Source organism: Hemibagrus wyckioides, linkage group LG04 (assembly GCF_019097595.1).
Source record: "Hemibagrus wyckioides isolate EC202008001 linkage group LG04, SWU_Hwy_1.0, whole genome shotgun sequence".
In the NCBI taxonomy this organism is placed as follows: domain Eukaryota; kingdom Metazoa; phylum Chordata; class Actinopteri; order Siluriformes; family Bagridae; genus Hemibagrus; species Hemibagrus wyckioides.
This window is the reverse complement of record NC_080713.1, coordinates 23,064,835-23,091,918: the sequence shown is the minus strand read 5'-3', so window position 1 is coordinate 23,091,918 and position 27,084 is coordinate 23,064,835. Positions and strand designations below refer to the sequence as shown.

At 38.3% G+C, this 27,084-nt stretch overlaps 1 protein-coding gene and 1 long non-coding RNA gene across 3 annotated transcripts in view; one reads left to right on the top strand and one right to left on the bottom strand.

Annotated features, from left to right (window-relative positions):
- Window positions 1–27,084, top strand: part of LOC131352001 (uncharacterized) — a 103,887-nt gene that overhangs the window by 62,526 nt on the left and 14,277 nt on the right. The gene's annotated exons all lie outside the window — the stretch shown is intronic.
- Window positions 1,563–26,534, bottom strand: hgfb (hepatocyte growth factor b). Of its 2 annotated transcripts, XM_058387795.1 has the most exons (18): window positions 26,213–26,533; window positions 24,793–24,949; window positions 24,001–24,113; window positions 23,424–23,538; window positions 21,254–21,396; window positions 20,151–20,271; window positions 19,035–19,153; window positions 16,827–16,992; window positions 14,858–14,991; window positions 11,947–12,040; window positions 9,061–9,197; window positions 6,907–6,936; window positions 6,692–6,797; window positions 6,285–6,359; window positions 5,759–5,908; window positions 4,438–4,544; window positions 4,188–4,330; window positions 1,563–3,359 (listed from the first exon to the last, which is right to left on the bottom strand). In XM_058387795.1, exons 1-18 carry the CDS (start codon window positions 26,259–26,261, stop codon window positions 3,177–3,179), a joined length of 2,142 nt encoding a protein of 713 aa, XP_058243778.1. In that variant the 5' UTR covers window positions 26,262–26,533; the 3' UTR covers window positions 1,563–3,176. The 2 variants fall into 2 exon arrangements, with proteins under 2 accessions (XP_058243778.1, XP_058243780.1); XM_058387797.1 differs by lacking the exon at window positions 6,285–6,359 and having other exon boundaries at window positions 26,213–26,534.

Genomic DNA, 27,084 nt, shown 5'->3' with positions numbered 1-27,084 from the left:
TGTTAAGAAAGCTGCCTGACATCTATGAGAAATCTTTATAGGACTATTTTTTTAGTGTAATGGCTTCTATAAACCAAATTTATGAAGATACCACATATGGAGCATCATTTAATTCTTTTCTCGCAGCATCTGCTGTGTAAATTCACATTGGAAAGAAATGGCAGTCATCATTATGTTCACATCGGTCCTATCCATTACATTGAAGCTACTTAAGCAGAAGTTGTGGAAGTTATTTAAGCAGACTTTAGTTTTATTACCTTTTAAAAACAATTGAATTAAATGTGATTGGTCAGTTGTAGAATACTGCAGGTTATATTCCCAATATAATATAAAGTACACTATATATTAAATAATATTTTCCCTTCTAGACTAAATTAATGCACTCTGAGAGTCAAGCTATAGTGTTCTACTGTGCTATTATGTTCAAATATGTGGAGAAAATTATCATACCAAACAAACATGAATGACTGAATGAATGAATATATAAATTTAGTCATGAAGGTGGGGCTAATGAGGTAAAAATTTGTTCCACCACAAGAGGGAGCTATGGCGTAATTTGTCTGAGACTAGCATTAGGCATTTTGGAAGGCAAAAAAAAAAAGTATAAACTGGCTTATATTGTTTAATCATATTTTATTTTTAAGTTCAGACATGGTAAACATGGTAAAGGCACATAAAGGAGTCCTAATGAACACACAATGTAAGCAGATAAATACAGCTGTCCAGGTAATTCAGCATGAACCATAAAATACAGGTGAATAATACATTGAATATGAATATCTCCATAGTAGGAGTGGAATGAAGAAAGAAAACGCTGTACACAGATGACATTTACAACCTTCTATTGTAAATAGCAGCACTGTACATTCATAAAGGTGACACATTTACACCAAACCAAATAATAATAATAATAATAAAATAATCGACATAAAACTCCTAATGAAAACTGCTGAGCTGATTTGACATGTATAGGTCATCTCAGTGTAAATAAATCTACATTACATAGCAAATTTGCACAGAGAAACTCTATAGTTTGGTATGGAAACAATCAGCAAGTCTTATGGTCCAAATATGGGAAGAGATAAATCATGTAATCATGAAGTTATCACAGAGTAGGATGTTTACATGGTTTGTCTCGACTGTTTTTCAGCACATGCTGAACATTCCTAGTATTGCTTAATATAAAGATCTCTTGCCTTTGGACTCATACAAATTAAAGTCATCCTTCATATAAACCAACATTAATGAGCATCAGGAGTGCTTGGAAAGCAAGCACTCAGGAGCCATCTTTCAGCGTGGTATTTGCTTAAGCTGACATGGTTTGGGGGGGTAATATTCCAAGCTGATTGTTGTTGGATGCAGTCCAAAGTGAGAGGTCAGGAATGAAAAACTAGAGCAAGCCATGGCCACACACACTAACCGACTCTGACGGATGGGTTTTGTCATACAACTAATCCAGAATAAAAAACAAAAAAACAGAAAAAATGAATATCTTTGCCTAACTAGGCATGTTTCTCAACTTGATTGAAGAAGCTTAATGGTGGCTTCTTTGTTCATGGACACACACACACACACACACACATCTGTCATATCATAGTGAGGACCTTCCATTGACATAATTAATTATGCAGCTAATTAATGCTATTTCTACACCTAAGTCCTACCCTAATTATAAATTCAGTCACCAAAATGAAATTTGGACTTTTGTAGCTGGAATTTTTGTAACACACAATAAAATCTTGTGGGGACCAGCCAAATGTCCCCACAAGGACAAAACCAGATATTCCAATGCTTGTGGGGACCTGGCTACTGTTCCCATGGGGTCAAAAATGCTGTATATTTATTTCCTCTTGATCAATATATATACCTTGCACACACAGACAACTGCAGACACACACAAACACACACACTCTGTCCTGCAGAGCTGCATCCTGCCAGCAGCATGGTTGACAAACAACTCTGACTTATGCCCCCTGACATACACACAAACTCTTGAAGAGGTCAGCTGATAATAACTACAAAATAGAACTAAATTTAGCATCTACTCTCTTTTTGATCCCAGCATGCTTTCAACATTTTTATTGGCAATAATGTCTAGTGATCAAGATTATGCCAAGAATACACACACCACACACCACACACACACACACACACACACACACACAAAGACCCATAATATTTTACAACCTCCATAAAAGGTCTATGAGACCTACCCAAGCATCGGGAGTGATGACTACAGTATTTACAACACATAACCCTTCTATGGCTTCTGATAATAATTCAAACACAGCATATGTTGGGGATACATTAACATGTTAGAACATCTACAGAGTTCACTGAGCATGACATACACACCTACGTAAAGCAAACCGAACCTTCAATACATGACTTGAGGATGTGCGATCGGATCAGACAGTGTTTTGTTGGATGTGTGTGAATTCAAGTATTATCAGGAGCATAAAAGTAAAAAAAAAACAAAAAAGCCTTGAATTAATACTACTGTACACATATTTTACACATATATTATGCACACCTTTTTGTAACAGATAATACTGCGGGGTAGGTTTAGAGCCGAGATGTACAATACGAATGTATAAATCGACAAATCTTTGTTCTGTCCATATATTTGTTTAAGCTGAGAAAGAATATTTGCTTGATAGTTTGGGCCAAAGATTCTACAATCGCTTCAGATCTGTATCTTTCCTTATGATCTAAATCAATTCCCAGAGAAACAGTTTCTCCGCTCTTCTTTGTCATTCTTGTGTACACAACATTCACAAATCATCCACAGATTTTTTTTTTGGGGGGGGGAGACATTTTTCCCAAACATGGCTTTGAAATTTATAATAATTTCCACAATCCATATAAAGAGTCACAAAGCTCGTCCTTGATCAGGGTTTAGGCAGCTGGCCTTCGTACCGTTTCTTTCAACTTTTACAACAATACACATGGAATTGAATGAAATCCAGCCATATCACCTTCACTTTTTTTTTATGAAATCAGAACATAGTCAGGTTCTATTTTCAGATGTCGTCCCAGTTTTCACATTTTCGGACACAGTTGAATGTACGTGCGAGTTGTGAAGTCACTAATGTGGGTCACCTTGATTTTTGTCTCCAATGTTTTGGATCCTCAGGACTGCTCAGTTCCAGTTCCTGTCTTACTAAAGCTCGGAATTAATAATTATAGTCTGAATTTGGGTATGTTTTGAACACCTTGTGTATCCATCCTGTATACTGGGCCACGCTGACGAAGATACCTGGCCGGTTGTGTCGGGCACATCCTCTGCCGTGGATACTCACTCCCACTATCACCTTACTGTCCTTTTCCTGACACACCAGTGGTCCACCATAGTCTTTCTGTTGACGTGACAATGGAAGCGCATTAAAAAAAGGAACAGTTATTCATAATATATGACTTTTTTCCATATAAAGCTGGCAAATGTGTCTAGTAGAAAACATCAGAAAGTAATTTTAAGGCTGGTTCACCAAGGAAAAAAAATGATTTTGCTTCTTTACCGATATTTTTGCAAAAAGATATGCAAAAAGACCATTATAACTATAAAATACAATTACATACATTGTTAATCATATTTGAAAAATATTGTCATATATTGTTGGAAAACTTTCCTAAAACATAATATGGCATATTCTCTCTAGGTTTTTTTTTTTTTTTATATTGGGATCCATCCATTTCCTATACCACTTGTGCTACACAGGGTTGTAGAGAACCGAGAGCCTTTAGCAGCAGACTCGGGGGACACCCTGGATGGGGTGCCAAACCACCGCAGGGCACAAACAAACACATGCTCACACATCCCAGACACTTTACACATGCCAATCAGCCTGCATCACATGTTTTTGAACTGGGGTAGGAAGCCAGAGTACCCCAAAACCACCAAAGCACACGGAGAACACGCAAACTCCATATCCACAGGACAAAGACAAGACGTACTGAGCCACTATTAAGATTTTTTAATATCCCAAAGTGTCATCCCTGAATGTGTTAGCAGACAAATTACATTTTAATCTATCATATTACAAAAATAAAATATTGTATTAATATATACTTTCCACAGGTTATATCTCAATCTCATATACAAAGCAAAAAATCTATAAAATTAAAATATATGCCTATTAAGATAAGACTGTAGGATATGACATGCTATAGATTGTGAATCTTCTCACCTCACACACTCCTTCATCTCTCTTCCCGCCAGCGCACACTTTAGCATCAGTGATCTGTAGCGTTCCTCTGTGTAACTGTTGGCAGCGTTCATTGCTAACAATGGGCAGCTGAACACTCTTAAGTGTGCCTTCATGTCCTGTGCCTAGAAGATTATAGTTCTCATTATTACACTATACTTTTATTGCACTGTGATAACACAGCTCTGTGAAAACTTTGGCACTGATTTGTGCACTGTAAGATAATGTGCACCTTTAGTTTCCCCCCAGCCGTACGTTGAACACACAGTGCCTTCTGCAATGGTACAGCCAGCTACAGGCAGCTGAATCCTCCTCACATGCTCGGTGATGAGAGCAGGCCTGAGGTACAGAGCGGAAAATAGAGAAACAGTGATGACATTTAACTCACTGCACCTTGAAAAACTGCAGTTCATACGCATGTTATGTAAGTGCGGGATCAATGATAAAAGTCCATACCAAAAGTGACTTATATAACAAATACAGCATGTCTAAGTGAGTATTTACTATACCAACATTTATTTATTATTATTATTATTATTATTATTATTATTATTATTATTATTATTATTATTACTATTATTATTATTATTGTTTGTTTATTTATTTATTTATTTATTTAGATGTTGTTGTGGTTTTATATTTCTTTATCCAATTTAAAATATAATTTATACAACCCACATTAAAAAGCTCACCAGTCCACAGGCTCATTCATGCAAATATTCAATCAGCCAATCATCTGGCAGCAACACAAGCATTTTTTAAATTTTTTTATTTTTTTTAAGAGGAATGCATGTAAATATAATTGAACTACTGTGTGTTTGAGACTTGTACACAAAGTAATCCATAATACAAATAAACTAAATTCCAGCCCTAATTCTCTGGCTTCGGTCTTTTCACATGGAGATCTTGTGAGAACATGCATGCATAGTGGTGATCTTATATCTTTAGTCTGAAAAGCACCAACAGCTGTAGCAGTTTTGTTGCGGTTGCTGTTGTGGTTTTATATGTCCTTATTGAATATAATGTATAAAATATAAATTATACAGGCCACATTAAAAGCAACACCAGTCCACAGGCTTATTCAATCAGCCAATCATGTGGCAGCAAGGGACCGCATCAAAATCATGCAGCTACATATCAACTATCAAACTGGGCAAAAATCATGATCTCATTGACTTCTTGGTGCTGGAAGTATCTAAGAAACTGTTGGTTCCCTGGGATTATCACACAACAGTCTCTAGCGTTCACCCAGAATGGTGCAAAGAAAATAATAAATAAACCTTCTGTTATGTGGGCGGAAATGCCTTGTTGCTGAGAGAGGTCAGAGTGGAATGACCGACTGTTTCGAGCTGACAGGAAGGCTATAATAACTCAAATAGCTACTTTTACAAGCATGGTGAGCAGAAAAGCAAGTCAGAAACAGGTTAAAAACTACTTAAAAATAGGCTTGCTATAGTAAGAAAGCACAATAAAATAAAATGTAAATTAATTAATTGAACTGTTTGCTTGATTGTTTGTATTCATTTTTAGATGATTGGTTCGGTGGCTCTTACTGTGCCAGTTGTAGCAGGGCGAGTCCTGAGCCTTCGGGGCCACAGACAACATGAGCAATCCTCCTTTCCTGCCTTCTCCAAGTGTTCTCTCCAGACTCATTCAGATGCGCACAATCAAGCCATACTCTGTACTCAGACAGATCAGGAACACTGAGAAAGACACAGAGTACTGGTAAATCTTTGCATTATAATTCTGCCATTTATTACTTTTTTGAATTGAGATAACGCATGCAAACAAAGCTGAACTACTGTGTGCATGAGACTTGTACACAAAGTAATCCATAACACAAATAAACTAAGATTCTCTGGCTTACATCTTTTCACACTGAGATCTTGTGAGAACGTACATACATGGTGGTGGTTTAATATGTTTGGTCTTAAAAGCATCGGTAGCTATGATTTGTTATGTTAGACATTTAAGACAAATCGTGTGAGATCTGGAGAAGGACCCTTCTGACCTCCACGAACGTGGAGGTCAAATCCAGGGCGCGACATTGCTTGTGTAAAGCGACTGCTGATAAATTACCATGAAGAGAAGCACTCTCTGTCCGTCAGCACCCACTCCTCACGGACCAGCGAGCCTCCGCATGAGTGAGCAGCCCTGAACACACAGACCATGAACACTCTCAATATCGCTGAATACGACTGTCACACTTTATAAACCACAGATGATCCAGGCAGACATTTACATCATGCTTTTTCAGGTTTAGCACAGATACACTGCTAAGCATCTTCGGAAGGGAATTTCCAGCGGATTCAAACTGGCACAGCGCCACATTTCAAGTACAAACGACACTTTGTGTAAAGACAATATTTAGATAAACTTTCCACAAAATGCTGCCAAAAGCCTTAACATTTATTCCTGCAAATTTTACTGTGACCTTTCGCAAGTGCTCACGTAATGTAGAAAGAAATCAGCATTGAGTTACCCACCCTTTCTGAATGCTGACCATCCAACTGCCCTCTTTAATCGGAATGGGGCCACCACCCACTATCCTCACTTGCTTATGGACAAAACAGGAGACGCCCGAGGCTTCAGCTACAATTCAAAAATGAAGATTTTTTTTTTTTTTTTCCGTACTCTGAAAAGCTCTAACAGAATTTACAACTAGGACATAATCAGCAGACATAATCTGCTGCATAATTACCTTTTCGTGGTAGACTGTTCTGTAATTCACCTAAAAAAAACACAGGGTACAAGCAAATTACTCCAGTTTTCCTTTCATAATTAGCTGGCCCAAGATGATCAATGTGAGATAAACTAATGAGCATATCTACACATTGTTTACAATGTAACTTGAGAGAACATTTGTGTGAGGTCTACTGCATTCACTTAACCTGCATGTGGGACTGCTTTGGCTACATGATGATTGAGCAAGAATTATAAACCCCCCTGTGAAGCACCTCTGCTCAGAGTTGTGCGAGTATGAGAGACAGACAAAGAGAGAAGGACATGCCCAGTGCTGAAAGGCAGTCCAAACCAAATGGACTTTACCTCCTTTAATCAAATGTGTATGTGCTTGTAGTCATGGACCATAAGTGTAAGTTAAATAAACACCATCTGAGTGTCATGATTTTGTCATGAGTTACTGTTACCACCTTGAAATGTCTATTTATTAAAGAATGACATGTTATACCATTTTTTTACCCATCTATAGGTGCATTTATTGTCGTTCGTGAACAATCGTATGTTCTCGCTTACGTTATAGCAGGTATAAACAGTTGCTCTTTCACCAGCCCCCCCAGCCCCCAAATTAATAAGCAGTTTGTCATGTTACCAAGAAACCATGAAGCACCAAATCCTCTATCCTGAAGATATTCTCATGTCAAGAAACTTAGCAACAAAGCACTCATTCAAAAAAAAAAACGTTAAATAAAGCTTTATAAAAGAAAACTTCACCAGATCAATAATTACACACCTATTATTGGTATGTTAGAAATGATGGTTTATTAGATCAAGCACTTGCGTCAAGAGCAGCCACTATATAGAAAATTAATCAGTATGTTCTGACCAATCAGATTCAATTAAACTACAGCACTGAATCATGAGCCATGTCAAGATTGTAGATCTTTCTACAAAGACTAGTCGTTTAATTAGTATCAAAAGGATGAGATTCAATGGTCAAAACTCTGTTTGGAGACACACTGCTTAATCTTCAACTTTGTCCAGCTACAAAGCTACTACCAATTTTATCTGAGGGAGTACACACACACACACACACACACACACACAATGCTGACCTAATGTGTGCAATTAATTACATCATATGGAGCTTGTTTGCTTATTAGAAAGGGTTTTTTTTAATCACTGTTGAAGCTTATTATTTTCCACATTGTTGCCTTGCTTGACAAGTCTGAGTGTTTAGTTAGATGCTGAAATTACTCAGTCATGTGTTATGTCTAAAATGTAATACATCGTTTATTAAATGATGGGTTTCAGTCACATATTAAACTCGAGAAAGTCTGAAGGGAATACTTTCTCAGGTAACAGTTAAACAAACACTAGCTGCTATGAATGATTACTAGGCAGAAGGTGCAATATGCAGATTTTTAGTAGTAAGAAACAAATGGCAAAATAATGTATATTTCCAAATCCTTAATATTTTTAAGCAGGTAGCAATTAAGGTAAACAATAAAGTTTCAAGCACATAGTAAACTGAATCAGTTTTAAGATCAAATACTTCAATAAACTCAAGAATGTAATTAGTAATAATTTAATAAAGAAAATATTATAATATTTTATTTTAAAAAACCTTTTAAATCACAAGTGAGGTGGTTATGAACATGTTATGTTTACATTTATGTTAAAAATGTACTGGTATAAGTTTGTAGTTTTATTTTTATTTTTTTTTAAACATCTGCAAGATTGAATATCAAGAGACCTTGTGTATTAAATATTAATAATTTTATCATTAAATATTAAATATTGCATAATCTAAATATATTTTTGTAAAATATCTTACCCTTAGAATATACGTTTTAGACAAACTCTAAATTTGGCAATTTTGCTGAGAAATTGGGAATTGTTCCACAAGAAAAAATCGAGTAAATACTGCATAAGTATTCACACCCCTTGAAGTTGTAGTGTTACATTTTGTAGTGGTACAACTGCCATACACTTATTTGTGATTATGTATGTCATGAATCTGCTGATTTATGGATTTCGCACCAATAGGGCTGAATACTTATGCAATCACAGCTTCCACTTTTTTTTTTTGGATGTTGCAAACAATATTGATTTTTCCACTTAAAGCTCTATGTGTGTGTGTGTGTGTGTGTGTGTGTGTGTGTGTGTGACTCACAGCGCTTGACTGTACAGTAATCCCAGGGGATGAGGGAGCTGTTGGTGTAGCACCATGGCCCATGTTTGTCCTTGTCTGGATTCCTGCAGAAATTACCTTCCAGTTCATCATTCTGGGTCAGCATGTCTCTGGCTTTCCTGAAAAGAGGAGGATTAGAAAATATTCACATATTAACAAAATGGACATAAAATTCCACCAAATCCATAACTGAGGAAATATTCTGGACCCACAGTAATATGGAGCAGTGATGTTGAACAGTACAATCAAAAATATGAAATGAAACAGCTCACATCAGACACCTAACTCATTCGTCATCAACCTCAAGCTTTCTGATCAGAATGTATGCTTGCGAGCGCTTTCTTCTTCCCCACCCTGTGCTATACAGCTGTGCGGTTTGTTCCTCTCCAGAGACACGGAGAAGCATTTGGCTTCAACATTAATCGTGACATGACCTCTTTCTCTCAGCTCTCCCACATTACTAGCCAGGGTTCCTCCACATTCGGGGAATACCATAGTGTCAAAACACTACAAATTTTCCAGCAGGAATTCCATAGGAGCGAAGAAATCCAAATGTTACAAAGACGGACATGGGGCTGAGGAGTTGGACGATTTCCAACCAGGTTCCTATGTTCAGATCGAAATGACCCATTTAAAATGTTCCTTCAAGGTAGGACAATGCTGAAATAAAAATCCCATCATGGCTCAGTTTTCTCTAATGGAAATTAAAAAAAAATGCTTCGAATCTCACATTTGTATATCTATATTATAAAGGTTATGTTCATGTTATTAGGAACTGAAGGTAATCAGGAGAAAATTTCTGGTTCCAGTATGAAAGATTAAAAATAAGAAATAAATAAGTGTGTAAAATGTGTGTAAAATAATTGTAATATTTTGTAAAATATGTATATAATATTAACAATATTATTGTAATATTTTAATTAAAATATATATTATAAATCTTGTTTATATAGCTAATACCTAAGAAGACAAAAACATGTAGAAGTTAAAACCGACAGTATAAAAATATAATTATCCTTCTATAACATAATGAGACGTCTACTGCTTAGTAGTAAGGGTTAACCTTAGATTCTCATACCTACACACCTGAGTGACCTTTGACCTAGTCGTGATGTCTCATGGAGTGTAGGTCAAATTAAGAACCAGACCCTCTTTGATGTGAGAATGGCAAGACGTCTGAGTAAGGACCGAGCATTGGGAGGTCAGAGGTCAGCCCTAAAGCTTGCTGTTCCAGCTGCAAGAGCCTGCTGTTAATTCTTGGAGAATTAAGTCACCCTGACTGCTGCATGCTGCCATCAATTAGAACACTCTCAAAAAGGGGTTTCTCCACTAAACTGTGTTTTTCTTCCACAAAAAAAGTGCAAGGAGCTTATTTTCCCAAGCAAGACAAATATACCCTGGCAATCCAGCAACCTCTGTGCTTTGTTTCATTGCCTTAGTGGGGTTGTGTGAAGGCACAGGGGGGACTGAACTTTGACCTGGAACTTGTTCATGAAAACAAGGAAGTTATTTAACGCCACACATTTCGGGGTCAGTGTGGACAACAGAAACATCACTGCACTGTTTCAATCAGGGAAATACACACACAGACACACACCCACACACACACACTTACACACTTTTTGGAAACCTACAGTTGATGCCAATCTTAATCTCTGCAACAGAAAAAAATCTTGCACATTTACTGTCCATATGTCAGGCAAGTATTCAAGCAATGTAGAAGTAAAAATCTCAGTAGACGTGGTATAAACATTCTAGTTTTAATGTCAAAACGGATTTGTAGACGCTATGTTTTAGGAATGTAAAGACTTATGAGTTATCCAAGACTAAAATATGTTTCCAGATTGGCAAATTACTCCAGTACATTTTCAAAATGAAAATGTACACTGAAAGTTTTCTGGATTCACACTGGTTTCGTTTTCATTATTTTTGATATATAACTTGAATAGCATTTGCATATATTAAATAATAATAATAATAATAATAATAATAATAATAATAATAATAATAATAATAATAATAATTATTATTATTATTATTATTATTATTATAATAATAATAATAATAATAATAATAATAATAATAATAATTATTATTATTATTATTATTATTATTATTATTATTATTATTATTATTATTATTATCATGTTTTTTTAATTTAATAAATGTATTGTTTTTTCTTTCTTTCTTTCTTTCTTTCTTTCTTTCTTTCTTTCTTTCTTTCTTTCATTCTTTCTTTCTTTCTTTCTTACATATTACGCACATGCCCTCTTTTTCAGCGTATAACTGTCATTAAGCCCAGGTTTGACATTAAAAATGACCAAAAGTCTGCCTGCATACTAACATATACATGAATCAGATTCCTCATACATGTAACACTGCAAATGGGAATGTCTCCTGCCATTTTTCATTTCAGCTTCTCCATTGACACTTGTGTGGTCACACCGAGCTTAAAAATCAAAACCCAGAAACGTGTGGGTGTGAGCTATTTCTGCTATCCTATTAATTTTGCTACCAAGCTTTACCCTTGAACCACAAAGATAAATAGATCATTCAAGCAGCACACAGAATCAAGGGACTGTCCTTGAGATCCCGCAATGCACGAAGTATTAATAAGCAGACTTGAATCCGTGTCCATGGAAACTAAATAGCTGAAAAGATGTGCTGTATGAACATAAATATATTTTGTAGTGTCTTATTGTAAGATTGGTCAGGCTTTATAGAAAAGAGTTCAATGAAGAATGCCTCCAGGTTCAGGAGATTAGTGCTTAGGGGTTAGATTTTGAAGAAAGCTTGTTTTTATGGCCTGAGTGCACTGAGTATGATTGAGGGGGTGTTGCTACTGAGTTTGAGGCTTCAGGATCTCACCTCTCAGTATGGTCGTTCCATGGTGCACAGGGGATGCCTGAACGAGTCTTCATCTGCCTCCCTCTGTACATCTCACCAATTCCTGTGTAACACTCTGAAACAGCAGGTGAAAATACAGGAATATGGTTATACAGACCTGCCAATCATAACTTGAAATGGAATTACGCGTAGCTGCGAGTCATTTCTGTATCAGTGCCACTTCATGTAAATACATTATGGTATGTACATAAAAACATACATTTGCAATATAGTCTTTTCTTACTAATTGTCCCAAATTAAAACTGTAAAATGGTTCCACATTTTCCATCCGCCTATATGGATCTGGAAAATGAACATAGAAGGTGAACGTTTTTGTAGTGCCATCCTTAATAAATATGTCAATCAATTTTTTCACGTAAATATGCTCGAAACATTCAGCATTTAACTTGACATAATCTTTAAAGCAGGAAATTCAAGCACTGGCTAAAATGTTGCTGATGGGAGAAAAGGGGCGGAGCCTACAGTCAGTATCAGAGAGTTCAAAAGACCTATGCAATGGTTCCAAGTCAATCGGTTCATCTGCTGATTTTACTGGGGGCTTTTACAAGCTGTTTTGTTGTGTATATTTGAACGATATTCAATGTTTTTCAGTGACTCATACAAACATAACCGAAGTTAAAATGCATATCTTCTATGGAAAATGAGTAAAGGTTGGCGCATCTGGGTTATATAAATGTATGTCAATGTTCCTATAACAATAATAACATACATGCAAAGACAATACATCCAATATGTCTGCACATGAGATAAACAATGAGCTAACATTGCTTACAGAAAAGCAACACGGCCCCATTTACCCCATATGCCCTGATCCCAGATCCCAGTGATCCCAGATCAGAACTGTGGCTAAATTGATTTTAGCATCAGCACCTAACCATGTCCTCCAATGCACCCTCCCTGGCATTGTTAGACACACAAAGCTGTCAATTGTGATTAATGTCTGAGCCTTACTGTCATATTCCCACACTACCGTTCATTCCCTATGTGCATGCCTCAAACTAGAGCCTATTTTAGAGGCTATAGAGATCGGACCACTGGGAGCAGTCTGCACAAATGCCAAACCTCGGTAATGGAAGAATGAGAGTATCTCAGAAAATGCTATATTACAAACGAACAGTTTATGTTTCACAAGGACAAACGAGCCCAAAAGAGCAAGAGGTATCAAAAGAAAAAAAAAATCCCAGCAACTTATACCGAAGCTGTGTAACATTTTTGGAAAGACAACAATCCCGACCTTAAGGGGAAATTAGTAAAAGATCTTGGTTTCTTTTCCAATCACATATAATGAGCACATTGGTCTATAAACTGAAGCCCCATTAGTGCTACATGGAAGTAACAATAAATTGGTAATTGCAAATATACTGCTACATGTCTGATGAAATAAATAAAATAAATAAAAAATAAAAACTTGGTTTTGATTTATTTAAAAATCAGCCTTTTATTTTAGGATGACAATAATGTTATATTGAATACAATAAAATTGTGGTCTGCAAAAATCTGGACTGCTCATTTGAGTATCTCAGACTGTCATATTAGCACCGGAAAGGTCAGTATGGTCTTGACTCCAGTAAAAAGTACTTTTTACTACTTCTCAAAAAGCCACTAATCCCCCATTCTCCAGCCCCCACATTGCCTCAGATCAACTTACACCATTACAGTTTCATCACCTACTTCTGCACATGGACCAACTGACTTATTGTATTCCGTTATATTCAATATAACATTGTTGTCATCCCAAAATAAATTTTGAAATTGATCAAAACCAGTTATACCCCATAACTCTATTCGACTTACATCTTTGTTCACTGTACTGTCTTCATTACTGTAATCCATGTCTCCAGACTCTTTTACACACATCACACGTCACATGCCTCAGGCTTTTTAATGCCACCCTAACTCACCGTCTATATGTACTCCACACACTTTGCCTTTGGTTAGATGCTAACTGCATTATCCTGTAATTGTACACTGCTCAATAACAAATAAGTGAATCTAATCTAATTGTAACCACCTACATTTATAGAACAACTATATTTAGAAGCCTTTATTATCTCCACACATACATTAATTCATTTCTTCACATATCCCAGCTTTGGACGATGGGGTCAGAGTGCAGAGGCAGCTATGATACACAGAGGTTTAAAAACCTTGCTCAAGGGCCCAAAAGTGGAAGATTGGCAGTGCTGGGGCTTGAACCCAGGCCTTAACCACTTAACCACTGCCCTACTGTATTTTACACTACTACTACTACTACTACTACTACTACTACTACTACTACTACAATACTCTGGAATACATTTTAATTACATTTTAAGTAATCCATATGTAATGACAACAAAAAACAACAGTTGGTTGTTATTTTAAGACACGAAGGTCAGGTGTTCTGGAATAGTTCTTGCAAGAACAGTATTGTCAAGTGCATTTGCAAAACCCATCAAGCACCATGATGAAACTGGCTCACATGAAGACCATCCCAGTAAAGCAAGACCAAAACCTACCTCTGCTGCAGAGGAGAAGTTCATTTAGAGTTACCAGCCTCACAAATCACCAATTAACAGCACCTCAGATTAGAGCCGTTATGACGGCTTTACAGAGCATCAGTAGCAGACATATCTCAATATCAACTGTTCAAAGGACATTATTGTGTACTTCAGCATTGTTTCACAATGTAGAAAGAAATAAACATCAGGAAAGACCATGGAATTAGAAGGTGTGTCCAAACTTTTGACTGGTAGTGTACATGGTGATAGCAACTCACAAATGATATATTGTGCAAACCTAAGCATGGTATAGACATAATTTATCTTTTAAGGCAATGCTGATTTAGAAGCAGGTTGTGACTTTCAGAAAAATACAATAAACTGCATCTCACCATCAGGTTCAGCTGTTATCGCTTCACAGCCTGGGATGCTTGTGCAAAAGACCCAAGGCACGTTAGGGTCCGTAGTGAAGCACCACGGAGCATCACGGCCATCGGGATTCCTGCAGTAGTTCTCCCTCAGGTCCCTGCAATACACACATACACACAATAAGGTATAACTTCATATAGATTTGACTACCGTAATAGGTTGTTTTTTTTTGACTGTACGATTGATCTGCTCCAGACAAACAAGCAGAATTTGAACAATTGTGTGGTTTGTGAACAAGTCAGCTATTTGAGCCAGTTCTTCTAGATAAATGTTGAGAGCTGAGGTATGTGAGAACTTTTTTTCCCAACATCTGAGCTGTTCATTAGTGTGAAGAGTGGGATGTGTGTTTGACTCAGCTGTGCAAGGCAGCATGATGGAAGATCCACTGCACTGCTGCTTGTTAAAGATGTACTGCATGGAGTTGGTGGATTACAGGAGGTGATCGGTTATCAAGATAAATAGAAATAAATCTTCTTAATGAAGTACAGACACAGTAGGCACGATAACATTAATGCAGGAATGCTTACTGTATTTATCACTGTACATTGCTGATTTGAACAATTGTCTGGTTTATGCTACGGCACATCAACAAGCTATTTGGGAACTGAAAAAGTCGTGTCTTATTGGTGAGCTGAGCTAAACTGTCACTTAAAAAAAGAATCACTAAATCACTAATCAATAAATTGAAATAAATGTATAGATCAGAAATGTGAGAAATATTACATTGTGTTGCAACCAGTTTATTTGATTTCACATAGAGGAGCTGTATTAAAGGAGCGGTCTGTGATATTTAGAGCCCTCTGGTGCTGGTAAGATGAATTATAAATAAATAAATAAATAAATAAATAAATAAATAAATTCACAAGCTTTCCCCTTGTTTAAATGAACTAGTCTCCTAATGAAAAAGCAGAGCAGTTGTTTTCAGTGGATGAAGCTTATTTCTGGGCTGGAAAAAAAAAAAATACAGTCTAGCACTATCTATTTAATAAAATAGTATTCGAAATCAGTTTATATAAGGTGCACTTGAATAAGAGATCGGACTTTATTCATTCTGAACCCTGACATCTAGTAATTGGTGTTTCCAAACCAAGAATCAGACTAGAAATTTTGCAAAGCCATACCATTACATCCTGCGCTTTCACTGTCGATAATTTGGTCTCAGTTGGCCGTTATAATTTAGGCAGTAGTGCCTGAGCCTGTTTCTTTTGCCTGAGCCTGTTTCTTGTTGCCCAGTCGTCCATGTCTTTAGAGATACAACATATTAATGTCTGTTTCTGGCCAGAACTTTCAAATGCAAAAGGACTCATTTTTAATAAGGGTTAATATATACTTCTGGTAAGTTTCACGTACGTGTGCTTGCATTTTGTATTTGCAATTTTCAGAAAGCCAGCCATGCACATCTGCAAAATCTCATGTAATCATTGTGCAAATCTGCAGTGCATCAAGCAAAGTTAATTGGGCGGCAGTTGAAGTGTTAGCTGGTAGCACTGGGATTGGGACGAGACTCAAACAAATGCTCCACCAAAACCACCATACTAATGCGAAAGCAAAATAGAGCAAGTTAAAGAAATATACAAAATGAATCACTTTTTATACACAAAAAAAAGGGAAGTGGCACTGAATTCTTGCTGAGAGATAACAATACAAATTTGACCAAGGTTTTGGGAAAAGAAAAATGTAATGCTAAAGTAATTTTAGCATAATATTGCCTCAGGGTAAACAACACGGCCCACTAGAGCATACAAACACATTATTTGCAAGTACACTGCTACCTTTAACACCTAGAAAATGTCTGGGAATGACGCACACACACACACACTTGAAAATTTGGTGGAGATAGTGATGTGATGTTATACTAGCAACAAGGCTGTGAACATCTACTATAATGTATGCGGACTGTGTTTTGGAGGTGTGTGTAAGAAGCACACTCACTTGCAGCGGTAATTCTGTGGTGTAAAGGAGTGCGAATGTGGAAACTGGGTATCCCATCTTTGACAAGTCAAACCATCCTTAGGGACTGCGACCGTCCCACGATATCCTTCCCCATTCCCCCGGAAACATGTCGTAGTTGTTTCAACATCATTGTGACTGTCAGATTCTGCGAAGGAGGAAAAACATAGAGGGGGAATGACGTAAAAAAATCAAAAAACAGCATTACTCATTGAGTGTGATGAACCATGAGTCAGACTCATTCTTTCTACGACTGAGCAAGTTCAAAATGAAACAACGGTAGTTCTGGTTTTTCTTTTCCCCTTGCGTCCTGAGTGAGTCAAAGCAGCTGCTGAATGGAAAACAATAAAAACAACGTGACACTTCTGGTAAAACAACAGTCAAATATTTCTTAAACAAGCTCGTTTTGAACCAGTTAAGCCACCATCACTAAATAAATAAAGTAGGGCTATATTTATATTTCTAAAGTATAGATTAGGGGTGTCACTCAGCATCTGTTTATCTTTATCTGTATCTGTAAATATCAGTGTTGTTTGTTCAGATTTGGGTTGGGTGGCTTAAACTGGAAGGGGTGAGGTTTTTTTTGGAAAACACTGGAAAAATCTGGTTCTAATTCTTCCTTGACCTCAGCTATATCACAAGTTCATAATTGGTCTAAAGATGTACAAGGGGTTGTTTTTGTTTTTTATTTTTAATCCCATTTACGCTATTATTATTTTGGTTTCATCTACTTAAATTAAGGGTTAAATACTGAATGCATTAAATGCATAACTTTTTACTAAACTTCATATGTTTGTTTGTTCCACAAGTTTCATAGCTTATATTTGTAATGTATGCATATATGCTGACTTGCCAGATCCCAGGTCTGACCCACACTTCTAGTATCTACAAGATGCCCTGTAAAGCTTACTGAAAGCTCTTTTAAAAAAATAATAGTATGCCTTTTATTCAATGTCTTTATTCCTAATAACGTTTTCATGTTCGGTTACATCCTTGTGCACTGGCCCCTCCACATAAATGCCAAATTCACTCTCTTTAATTAGACCCTCATATGACATTCAATTCAAGCATATCTGTTCCTACTACATAGGGCTTTCTCATGTCATGTTAACAGCATTTATTACTGCATACTCAGGCAGTGTCGTGTAAGATCAGCTTCATTAGTAGCATGACAGAGCTGGAAAAGCAACACAATACAGTGCTTCATGTTTAGTTGTGTTTACTGCAGAGCAACAGCCGAGGTTTTAAGAGCATTTTCTGGCCTTAAGACTCAGGGCTCAGATAGACAGGAGGTTGACTTTCCAAGTGGACCTACGCCATCTAAATCTGCACACAGATGCTCTGATCGTTTCTGCAGATCATTTCTGCATCAGTATCCACACAGATGGGACGCACATGGCTGAAGAACTGTGTGGAGATTTTGTAAAGAGAGAGATGTAAGGAGATTCTACAAGTTGTAGATCCACAGTGTCTGAGAGAACTAGTAAATCAGCTCTGTTAAAAAAAGAAAAAATATATGTACAGCACAGAAAGCAATTGTGATTCAAGCACTAGCGCAGACTTACAACCATCAGGTTGTAAGTCTTATTTATAAAATGGAAGCTAAGCCTGATATCCTGCTTCATTGCTTCCCAAGTCATTAAAATATCCTCGGGCAGATTGAGAAGGAGCCGAAGCAGGAAGAGGAAAAGGCGAGGAACTAAGACTACTCATTAATGTCACAGATTACAGCATTGTGTAGCAAATCCTGCCTGAAAATGTGTGATTGCCTCTGTGTGTGTGTGTGTGTGTGTCTGTGTGTCTGCGTAAAACTGAAACCCACACGTGTCTCATGTCTGTAGAGCAGACACAGGGTTTACAAAGCAAACCAAAACACAGGGCCCCGGCACCCATTCAGATAAGGCCATGCACCAGTGCGCTGATGAGGAAAAACAAACACTTGGAGACTCTGCTCAACAGCAAGAGTGAGGGAGCGTAATGGAGGAAGAAGAGGGTTTTTTTATGGACAAACCCTCCTCTTCTCTGTTCGCCACAAACAACATTCCTGTGAGGGTCCCAAATGAGTGGGGAGCTGCAGGAAGAGGAAGCTGTAAATTTGGCAGTCCTTTTTTTTTTTTGGTCTCCTTGACTTGCCTACACACACCCAGAGAGAATCTGTATATACTCACACACATTGACAATCACACTCACCACACTGTTTGACATCGCAGTACTCCCACGGAGTGTCAGGATCGGTAGTGAAGCACCAGGGTCTCTGGCGTCCGTCTGGGTTCCTGCAGAAGTTATCCTTAAGTCCTTTATCTGGGTACCTGACAGAGAGAGTAGAATGAGCAACACTGTGCAGCCTGATTTACAACAAGCAGTACCCATGATCACCTGCAGGCATGCTGCATCAACCAATTTGTGCTTCGGATGGAGTCAGCTTCTGTGGAATCTCTGTGAATTGCTTGGACTGTGAACCCTAAAGCTTCTAAAGCTTAAAACAACATGGTCCAAACTTGCCTCTTTGGCAGGATTGTGGAAAACGGTCACATTTTACAGGATACACCATTTCCCACAGTGCAAAGTACTGGGAATATACTTTATTGATTTCACGAATGCTTTTCAAACAGCGCTGGCAGATGCCATTCCTCACTGGAAGCATTTCCAATGTCCGATTAAAGAGCTCTTGTGAGTTTATCTACTCAGGGGAGAGTAGCTAAACAATCCATTTCTCAACCACTACCCCTACGATTTCTCAAGACTTGCTACAGGTTAAAGTTTTGCAGCACGTCAGCTTGATGTTAATTGAAAGTAATGTTGATGAATACGGTGTTCATGTAGCAATACACAAGTACAGATTGCACACATATACAACACTAAGAATCACATACCAAAGTGGACATAAGCTTTCCGCCAGAACTTTCTAAGATTTATTTCTTGCGCATACTTCAACCAGCAGAACAGACATGTCGTAATGTACTCCAGAAGTGTGATTCCCAAAGGGGTGAATAAGGATGAAACATCCATTTTCAGGTAACTTTTCTTGAACAAATCATTGTTTTAGATGTTTGAACTGAGATTTTAGAAATGAAGAATTGACAGATTATTATACATTATGTAAATAGTTCATTATTTAAATCTTAATTTATTATTTCAATATTTATTTATTTATTTATTTATTTATTTATTTATACAGCAAGCTTTCCTAGTACTGATGCAGACTGGCTCTGAACAATTACTCAGAATTGCTTGGTACACTGTCCCAAAATGAATAGAATAGAATGATGTCCCTATGGAATATGTTCTCGCCAAGAGGGTTCATACCTTTTGGGATGGAAGAGATGTTTGTGAGGTTCATCTAAGTCCCAGCGCTGGCACTCTCTGCCACTCTCCGTGTGGTCCATGGGCCCGCGGTAGCTTTCTCCATTACACATCATACATTCCACTGTGGATGAGGAACATGGCTGGTAAGAATCTTAGTCTTGAGGAGCAAGCCCAAAGGAATACTCACACACACGCACACACACACACACACACACATGCACAGCTGAGAGACTTTAGCATACTCAGAAAGGAGAAAATGACTTTAACATGGTTGTCACATTATACAACAGAAATAAAAACAACTGATGATGGAATGTTGAAGTCCCTAAGCACATTGTATCAGGAATTAGGTTAATGTTTATTGCAATCAATCTCTTTTTTTTTCTTTCCCATCTAACCTTAAGGAAATTCCTATATGTAGCCATTAGGCTGGGTGCTACATCAGGTAACACCTCACCTTAATAAGCTGAAATACCACCCATTAAGCTGTCAGTACGTCTCCAGGGGCAGACCAGAGCTTCTAACTGATTTCAAATGATCAAAGGTTACCGAAATGAGTAATTGAAAATCTAGAGGCTTAGTCATAACGGCCCGGCGAACGTCACAGCAGAGAGAGGTCACCTAAGCAGCAATGCACCCGCAAAAGCCTGTTATGACTGTTGTACTTCACTATAAAGGCTGGATCAGCATATTGGAACCAGATGTCCAGTCCTGGCCATTTTCGTGAAACCTTGATTTTACATCCATCCGCGTGTGTTTCTGATTATGGGAAACTAATTTATTAACAAACCCTCCCAGCCGTATTTCAGCACAGTGCTCTGAGAATAGACAGAAGGCTGTCTCTGTTTGCCTGATCGCTATCTCCAGAGAAAGCTCTCTACATTGCACTCCGCATATTCAGCCCACATTCTCCCATGTCCTGATTTAGCGAGCAGAGTAGTGCATGCAAAAAAAAAAAAAAAAAAAAAAAAAAAAACCTGGCTCGTGACTACTTCACTAGCAGAATGTCTTCTTACCTCAAAGAAAGCAATCGAAAAATCAAATCAAAGAGTAGCTCAGCAGTGAATTGTTCAACGAGTTTAGATACGTGAACGGAAGCTTACCTTGTGAGCACTGGGGAATGTTGCAGTTTTGATAGCGTATGCTGGGGTTCTTGGTAAAACACCACGGACCCGTAGTGCTATTGTCTGGGTTCCGGCACAAGTTCCCCCGAAGGTCCTTCTGCTTATGCCGCCGGGGTAAGAAGCTAAGTGTGTTTGATAGGTAAAGGAAAAGAGAATAAGGGTAAGCTCAAGGGATTCTATCGTTTCATCTGTATATTCAGGAAATAACAACCAGCTGTGCTACTGAGACTTCTGTATGTCTGTTAACACTGGAAAAGACTTCCGCTTTAAACAGATAAAAAAGAAAAAAAAAAAAGATAAATGGAAACAGGAAGACAGACAGCCATCCTAGATACTGATGTCACCCACTTCAAGTCCTCCTCTGCACTCCTACTCATATGAGTAAATCAAAGACCATAAAGCAGGTTCAGATCAAAAGAGGCAGAGACTCTCAGACTCAATGTGAGACAAAAAAGGGGGAAAAAAAAAATCTGCCATCTCTGTCTATAGAATATTTTTCACACCTTACAGAAGTCCTTTAGGATCTATAGAGGAAATAAACATTGTTACAGATGTAGAAATCCTGATATCAAAGGACTCTTTAAGATCCATTTGATTCTGCTCTATCAAATATTCAATATTTGGAATTTGCTTGCCTTTACCCATAAGAGAACTGAGGGATTCCCAGATATACAGGAAGATACCTGCTCAAGAAAAAATGTAGAGGTCAACAACCCTTTGCCAGGAGGCCAGAGCAATTCTCTCAGCGGAGGTCTGAAAGTGAGCAGGCCCATAAATCCCACATAAAGTCCATACGGTCTAGTCAAAACCTGTCCATTACAGTCAGAACTTCAACTAGCCTGCAATACTAGATTGTGCTTTAAATCTGTTTTAAAGCTGTCAGTGATATCAAAATGTGACAAATTAGTTTGACAGTGCCTCCTTTTTCCAATGCTCAGCTCCAAATCTGCTGAAACGGTTTCAAAGCAGGTTTTTTAACCATACAGGGTCCGCTAGGAAATATAAAAAGTTGAAGGGGAAAGAAAGAACAAGGGGAGGTGAGAATTAAAAAAAACACCCTCAAGGTCCCTTCAAGGTAGTCATGTTTTCATGTGTCGGCAGCTTTGTGAAAGTCTGAGACGTATAGCTCTCTTGGCACCGAGTCACAGTCTCACTATTCTCCCTAGTAAATGACAGGCAGTAAACTGATGGCTCCATGCTGCTTCAGCATCCTTAATGAACTCACCAGCCATAATGAACTCTTGGCAAATAAGCCCTACACATTAGCTATCTTATCTAAGCCTTGTGCTGCATTCTGTCAAGACTCCCACTATTGCGCCGACCCTCCACACTAACCTTTTAAAAACAACTCCTACAACTCAGCGCACTTATTTATAGAAGTGTGAGCATATAAATGCATATTTAAGTGCAGTTATTCACAAGTCCATACAGTGTTTATAGCTGGAATTGTGTGTGATGTTAGTAGGGCTGTGGAACTAGAGTCTGGTGTTGAGATGTTTTCTGAATTGGCTTGAACCAGTTTCAGACTTGTTGCCATTTTTAGGAGTTTCACAAAGACTAATTTCTTCTTCTAAGATAAACATAGCGTAATAATTGGTGCAATGCTCAAATGCAGCCGTCTAGCTGAAGCAAACTTGGCCTCAAATGTCGATCTTGACTCAGCCTCACTTTCATTTGGATTCAGTCGTGACTTAGCCTCGACCCCCTGAAGACTGTTGGTCTTGATTTGATCTCAGCTAGACCTGGTCTTGGACTTGACAATGGTGGCCTTGAATGCCCTAGATGTTAGTGCAGCATAAGCATAAATAGACTGTAGGTTTTTGAACAACAGCAGGCATATTAATGTCTGACTCAAGGTTTATAAAGCTGAGCTTGCTGTCAGAGCTAAAGCTTTCCACAAAGCATAGCTTTCTGTCAAAAGACAATTGAATTAATCATTAAATCCTCAAATCTTGAGCAGGCCCTTGTGAAGTCTGTGATGCATCTGTTCCAAATGAGTGCAACTGCATTTCATTTGTCACAGAATTACAAATAACAAAGGTGTTTAATAAAGCGGGAATGAAAAAGGGCTGGTGAAATTGATCCAGACGCAATAAAGATTTTGAAAGACTGCAAAAAGACACAAAAAGGGATTGATGGAGAATCTTACTGATGTTCATGTGGTGTGTTCAGATCCCAGTTCTGGCACTCAACACCACTCTCGGTCACTGATCTCCTCCCTTTGTAATTCAGGCCTGTGCCGATTATGCACTCTCTTACAAAGTCTAGAAGAGAAATACAGCAAAGGTCAGATAAATTAACAGCTATTCATATCAGGACTATTTCACATGTGCCACACAAGCAAGGACAATTGTACTCAATTTTGCAAAGGAAAAGAAAAACAAGATTTGCTGACATAGAGGTCACAAGGCAAGCTGTCAGTGCTGTGTCATTTCATTTCACTCTGGTGATGAACTCCTGATGTGTGCATGTCACTGTGTATACAGGTCATCCACCTTTCATCTAGCTTTAACATTCCAAAGAAAGCCTTTATAAATAAGGCCTCTAAACAACATTAGACAGTTACATAAGTTGAAAAAAAGTGGAAGAAAGTGTGTCTTTAGTGTAAAGGACCCCCATGAAAAACCAGGAACAGATGTTTGTTACTAATCAAACCATATGGAACTAAATTCCTTGTCAAATTACAGCATCAGCACAGCAACTGTAATGCAAGAAAGCTTTTATACCTTTTTTTTCGTAAAGGTCAAAGCTGAAGTCAGTCACGGCATGGACGCCCACTGTGAGGCTGTCGAAGGAGAGTAAATGACACTTCGTGCCATTCTGATCAAACATGAAAGCTCTGGAGAGAAAGATTGAATGCAAATTGAGTTATTAATCCATTCACTTGCTTTCGTAACTTTTTTTAAAAATAGACAACATTTGATGAATTACAGACAAGAAGGAAAGACAGAGAGAGAGAGAGAGAGAGAGAGATAATAACCAGCTGTTTGAGGTTAGAAACAGCTGCTTCTTTTTCTACCTGACAGAATTTGTGGCACTGATATTTTAATTTCTAAATCACATGCTATTTCTATGCGGAATGTCTCTACAAGTATGGCTGATATTTCCGAGCTTGCCAAGGTGCTGTTTGGCAAATGAGCCGTTACGCAAGACTTCAAAATAGGAAGTACTCGATTTGCTGATGGTGCATTTCCAGTTGTAATGTAGCTTCCAGCTCCTTCCTCTGAGTACACTGTGCAGTTTAGACTGAGCCAACTTTTTTTTTTTTCTTGTTTTGAGAAGGTTTTGTAGACGAGATGCAGGATGATGCACACTATCCATTTTTTTCCATTTAGTCACAAGCCAATGTTTCATCATGGCACAAATATTTTTGCTTTGATCAAATCCACACTCTGACCTCCACAGTCCCACTATGGGAAGGCTGCAGGTGGTTCCCTGTATATACTGCACATGCTTCCTGTGTATTCATAAACTCTACGAGGTTAACTGCATTTATTGACCCTGACAGGCCTCCATACCTGCAGGTGAAAGGGAGTTTTCTGTTGCGGCTGCAGCGGCGCACACACTTCCCCAAACTCATCTTCTTGCTTTTCATCATGTAGGAGGAGTCAGGCGGAGCAACCAGACGAACCCCGTCAGTCTTCTGGTAGTCCTGAAGCGCATGCCTCTTGCTTTCTGCCATATGAAACAAATATGTCATAGGTCATATACATTTCCTTCAAAACAAAACAAAAAAACCCTTCCTAATAATATTAAATAAAGATTACACAGGACTAAGGGTAACAACACGCCTGACACTAATAAGACTATAACTGATTAAGTAAACTAGACACTGGCAGAGTGGAGCAGAACCTGAGCCAATACAGTGTGCTTTAGTGCAAGATTAATCCAGCTTGTGTAATAAGAGGCAAGGATATCCATCATTTTCTGATTAAGTACAGTGACTCAGGTTGAGTGGATTCATTGTGAGGGCCACGTGGGAACGTGCCAAATCTTCGCCGATCGGGTAACAGAACTCCTTCAGAACTGAACCAGAGACAAACTTCCACATGCATGAACAAGCTCTAGTGTCTAAGGTCATTGGACATGGTTGCAGTCCAAGTTCTTAATGGGCTGAGAGAAGAGGGAAGTTTTTTTTTTTTTTTTAAAGATAAGCACACTGGACTGGTCTGTCTCTAGCCCAAACCTGCCTTGAATGTTGAATGGAAATACAAGGCAGCCAGGCAAAGAGGAGCACACAAAAAAAATTCACATCTGCATCCCCATTCCAGGCAGCATTCCCTCTGGTATCAGGGTTGAACCTTTGCCCATCAACATTAGAAATTTAAATTGGAGTAAACTCATGGGCATATTTTATATCCTTATCAATGAATACATCACTAACTGTCTGAAAGCAAACATTCTTCACATACACTAGGATTAAAGATTGACTCTTTTTAAGAGATGTAAGGCACACACCACACACATGGAGAGAGAGAGAGAGAGAGAGAGAGATTATTTATCCACCCTGACTATTTATTATCATGAACTTTACATCTTTGAGCTATGAGTGTGAGGAAGCTCCGTGTTCTCAGAGCCTGCAGCACTTCCACAGCTAAACATGAGCGCATCTTGCTTCTTTAATTCCCAGCTCCGTGACTCATACGTCCAGATGTAGGAAAGCTAACAGAACCACAACAACACAGCTTTCCAAAGCTTGCGAAACTTTATTTAACGTGTAGTAAAAGTGTTCAGGCTAAAGTGCGACACAGAGACGAGGTTCAGATTTATGCGCCCGAAACAGGATTTTTTTGCGCATCGACTCAACTCGGGCTTTCATCACAACCCAAGTTTACAGTCTTATCTATCCTGGATAATCGAAGCTCTGGTGATAAATAATAATAATAATCATTAAAAACCTCGAGCGGAGAAGAGTCGCGCAGCATCAAACTAACTTACCCGAGTAAAGCAGGACAGAAAGGCAAAGCAGGAGCTTATAAATCCACATGTTGTAGTCGGGTGTGCTGTGATCGAGGCTGCTTAGAGGAGAAATGACGAAGTGTTTTGCGCGCTGGAGCTCAGACAGGAGCCGAGCTGCTGGCCGTGATGTCCACTGAGCGGAGGCTGGTGGTGATGATGATGAGGAGGATAATGATGATGATGATGATGATGGTGAGCCGCGCGCGCTCGGAGTCCTACACAGCGCCGTTATCCCTCCCCTCTTACTCCATCAGCCATTTAAAGCGATCCCAGCGTCCAGGATGAGGAAAGCCCCCTTTATCTCAGGCACAATTTCCTGGCCAGTGCTCTTAAGAGTTGAGGTTGTTGAACCGGAGCGGGAAGTTCATTTAACACGCAGCACAGCTTTACAGCTTTGTTAATGTACTGACTGGAATCAGATCAGTCTACAGGACGGGATCAGGTCCAAGTCTCCAGTTTTGTTTGCTCCATGTTTCTAAAATAGGGTGCATGAAATACGATACCATATTTTTTCATACCAACCAATTTTTTTTTTAGATGCATTCATACCAAGTTTTGATTTCATGATGGGTTTCTGACACAACTTAAGGTATATTTGTCGTGTCTGTGCAAGGCAAACATATTTTATCCTGAATATTTTATGTTCTCTTTCCAACATTTATCATTCATGCACAGAGAGCACCGTTCTCTAAACATCTGTGCAGCAAATGTGTTTGTTTCTGTTAGAACATGGGGCAATTTACAATGGCCTACTTCTCAAGCGGTTATTAATTCTCTGGAGATTTAGCTGAAATAATGTTTTACTGTTTAATTAAAGTGATATGAAATTACAGAATGTGCCACTTACGGTT

Coding starts and splice junctions, on each gene's coding strand:
- hgfb (XM_058387795.1), bottom strand. CDS start 26,261: ATGTGGATTTATAAGCTCCTGCTTTGCCTTTCTGTCCTGCTTTACTCG. Junction 12,041..14,857: donor GATAACAGCTGAACCTGATG/GTGAGATGCAGT, acceptor CTGCTGTTTCAG/AGTGTTACACAGGAATTGGT. Junction 5,909..6,284: donor AGAGAGTGCTTCTCTTCATG/GTAATTTATCAG, acceptor TGTCTTTCTCAG/TGTTCCTGATCTGTCTGAGT.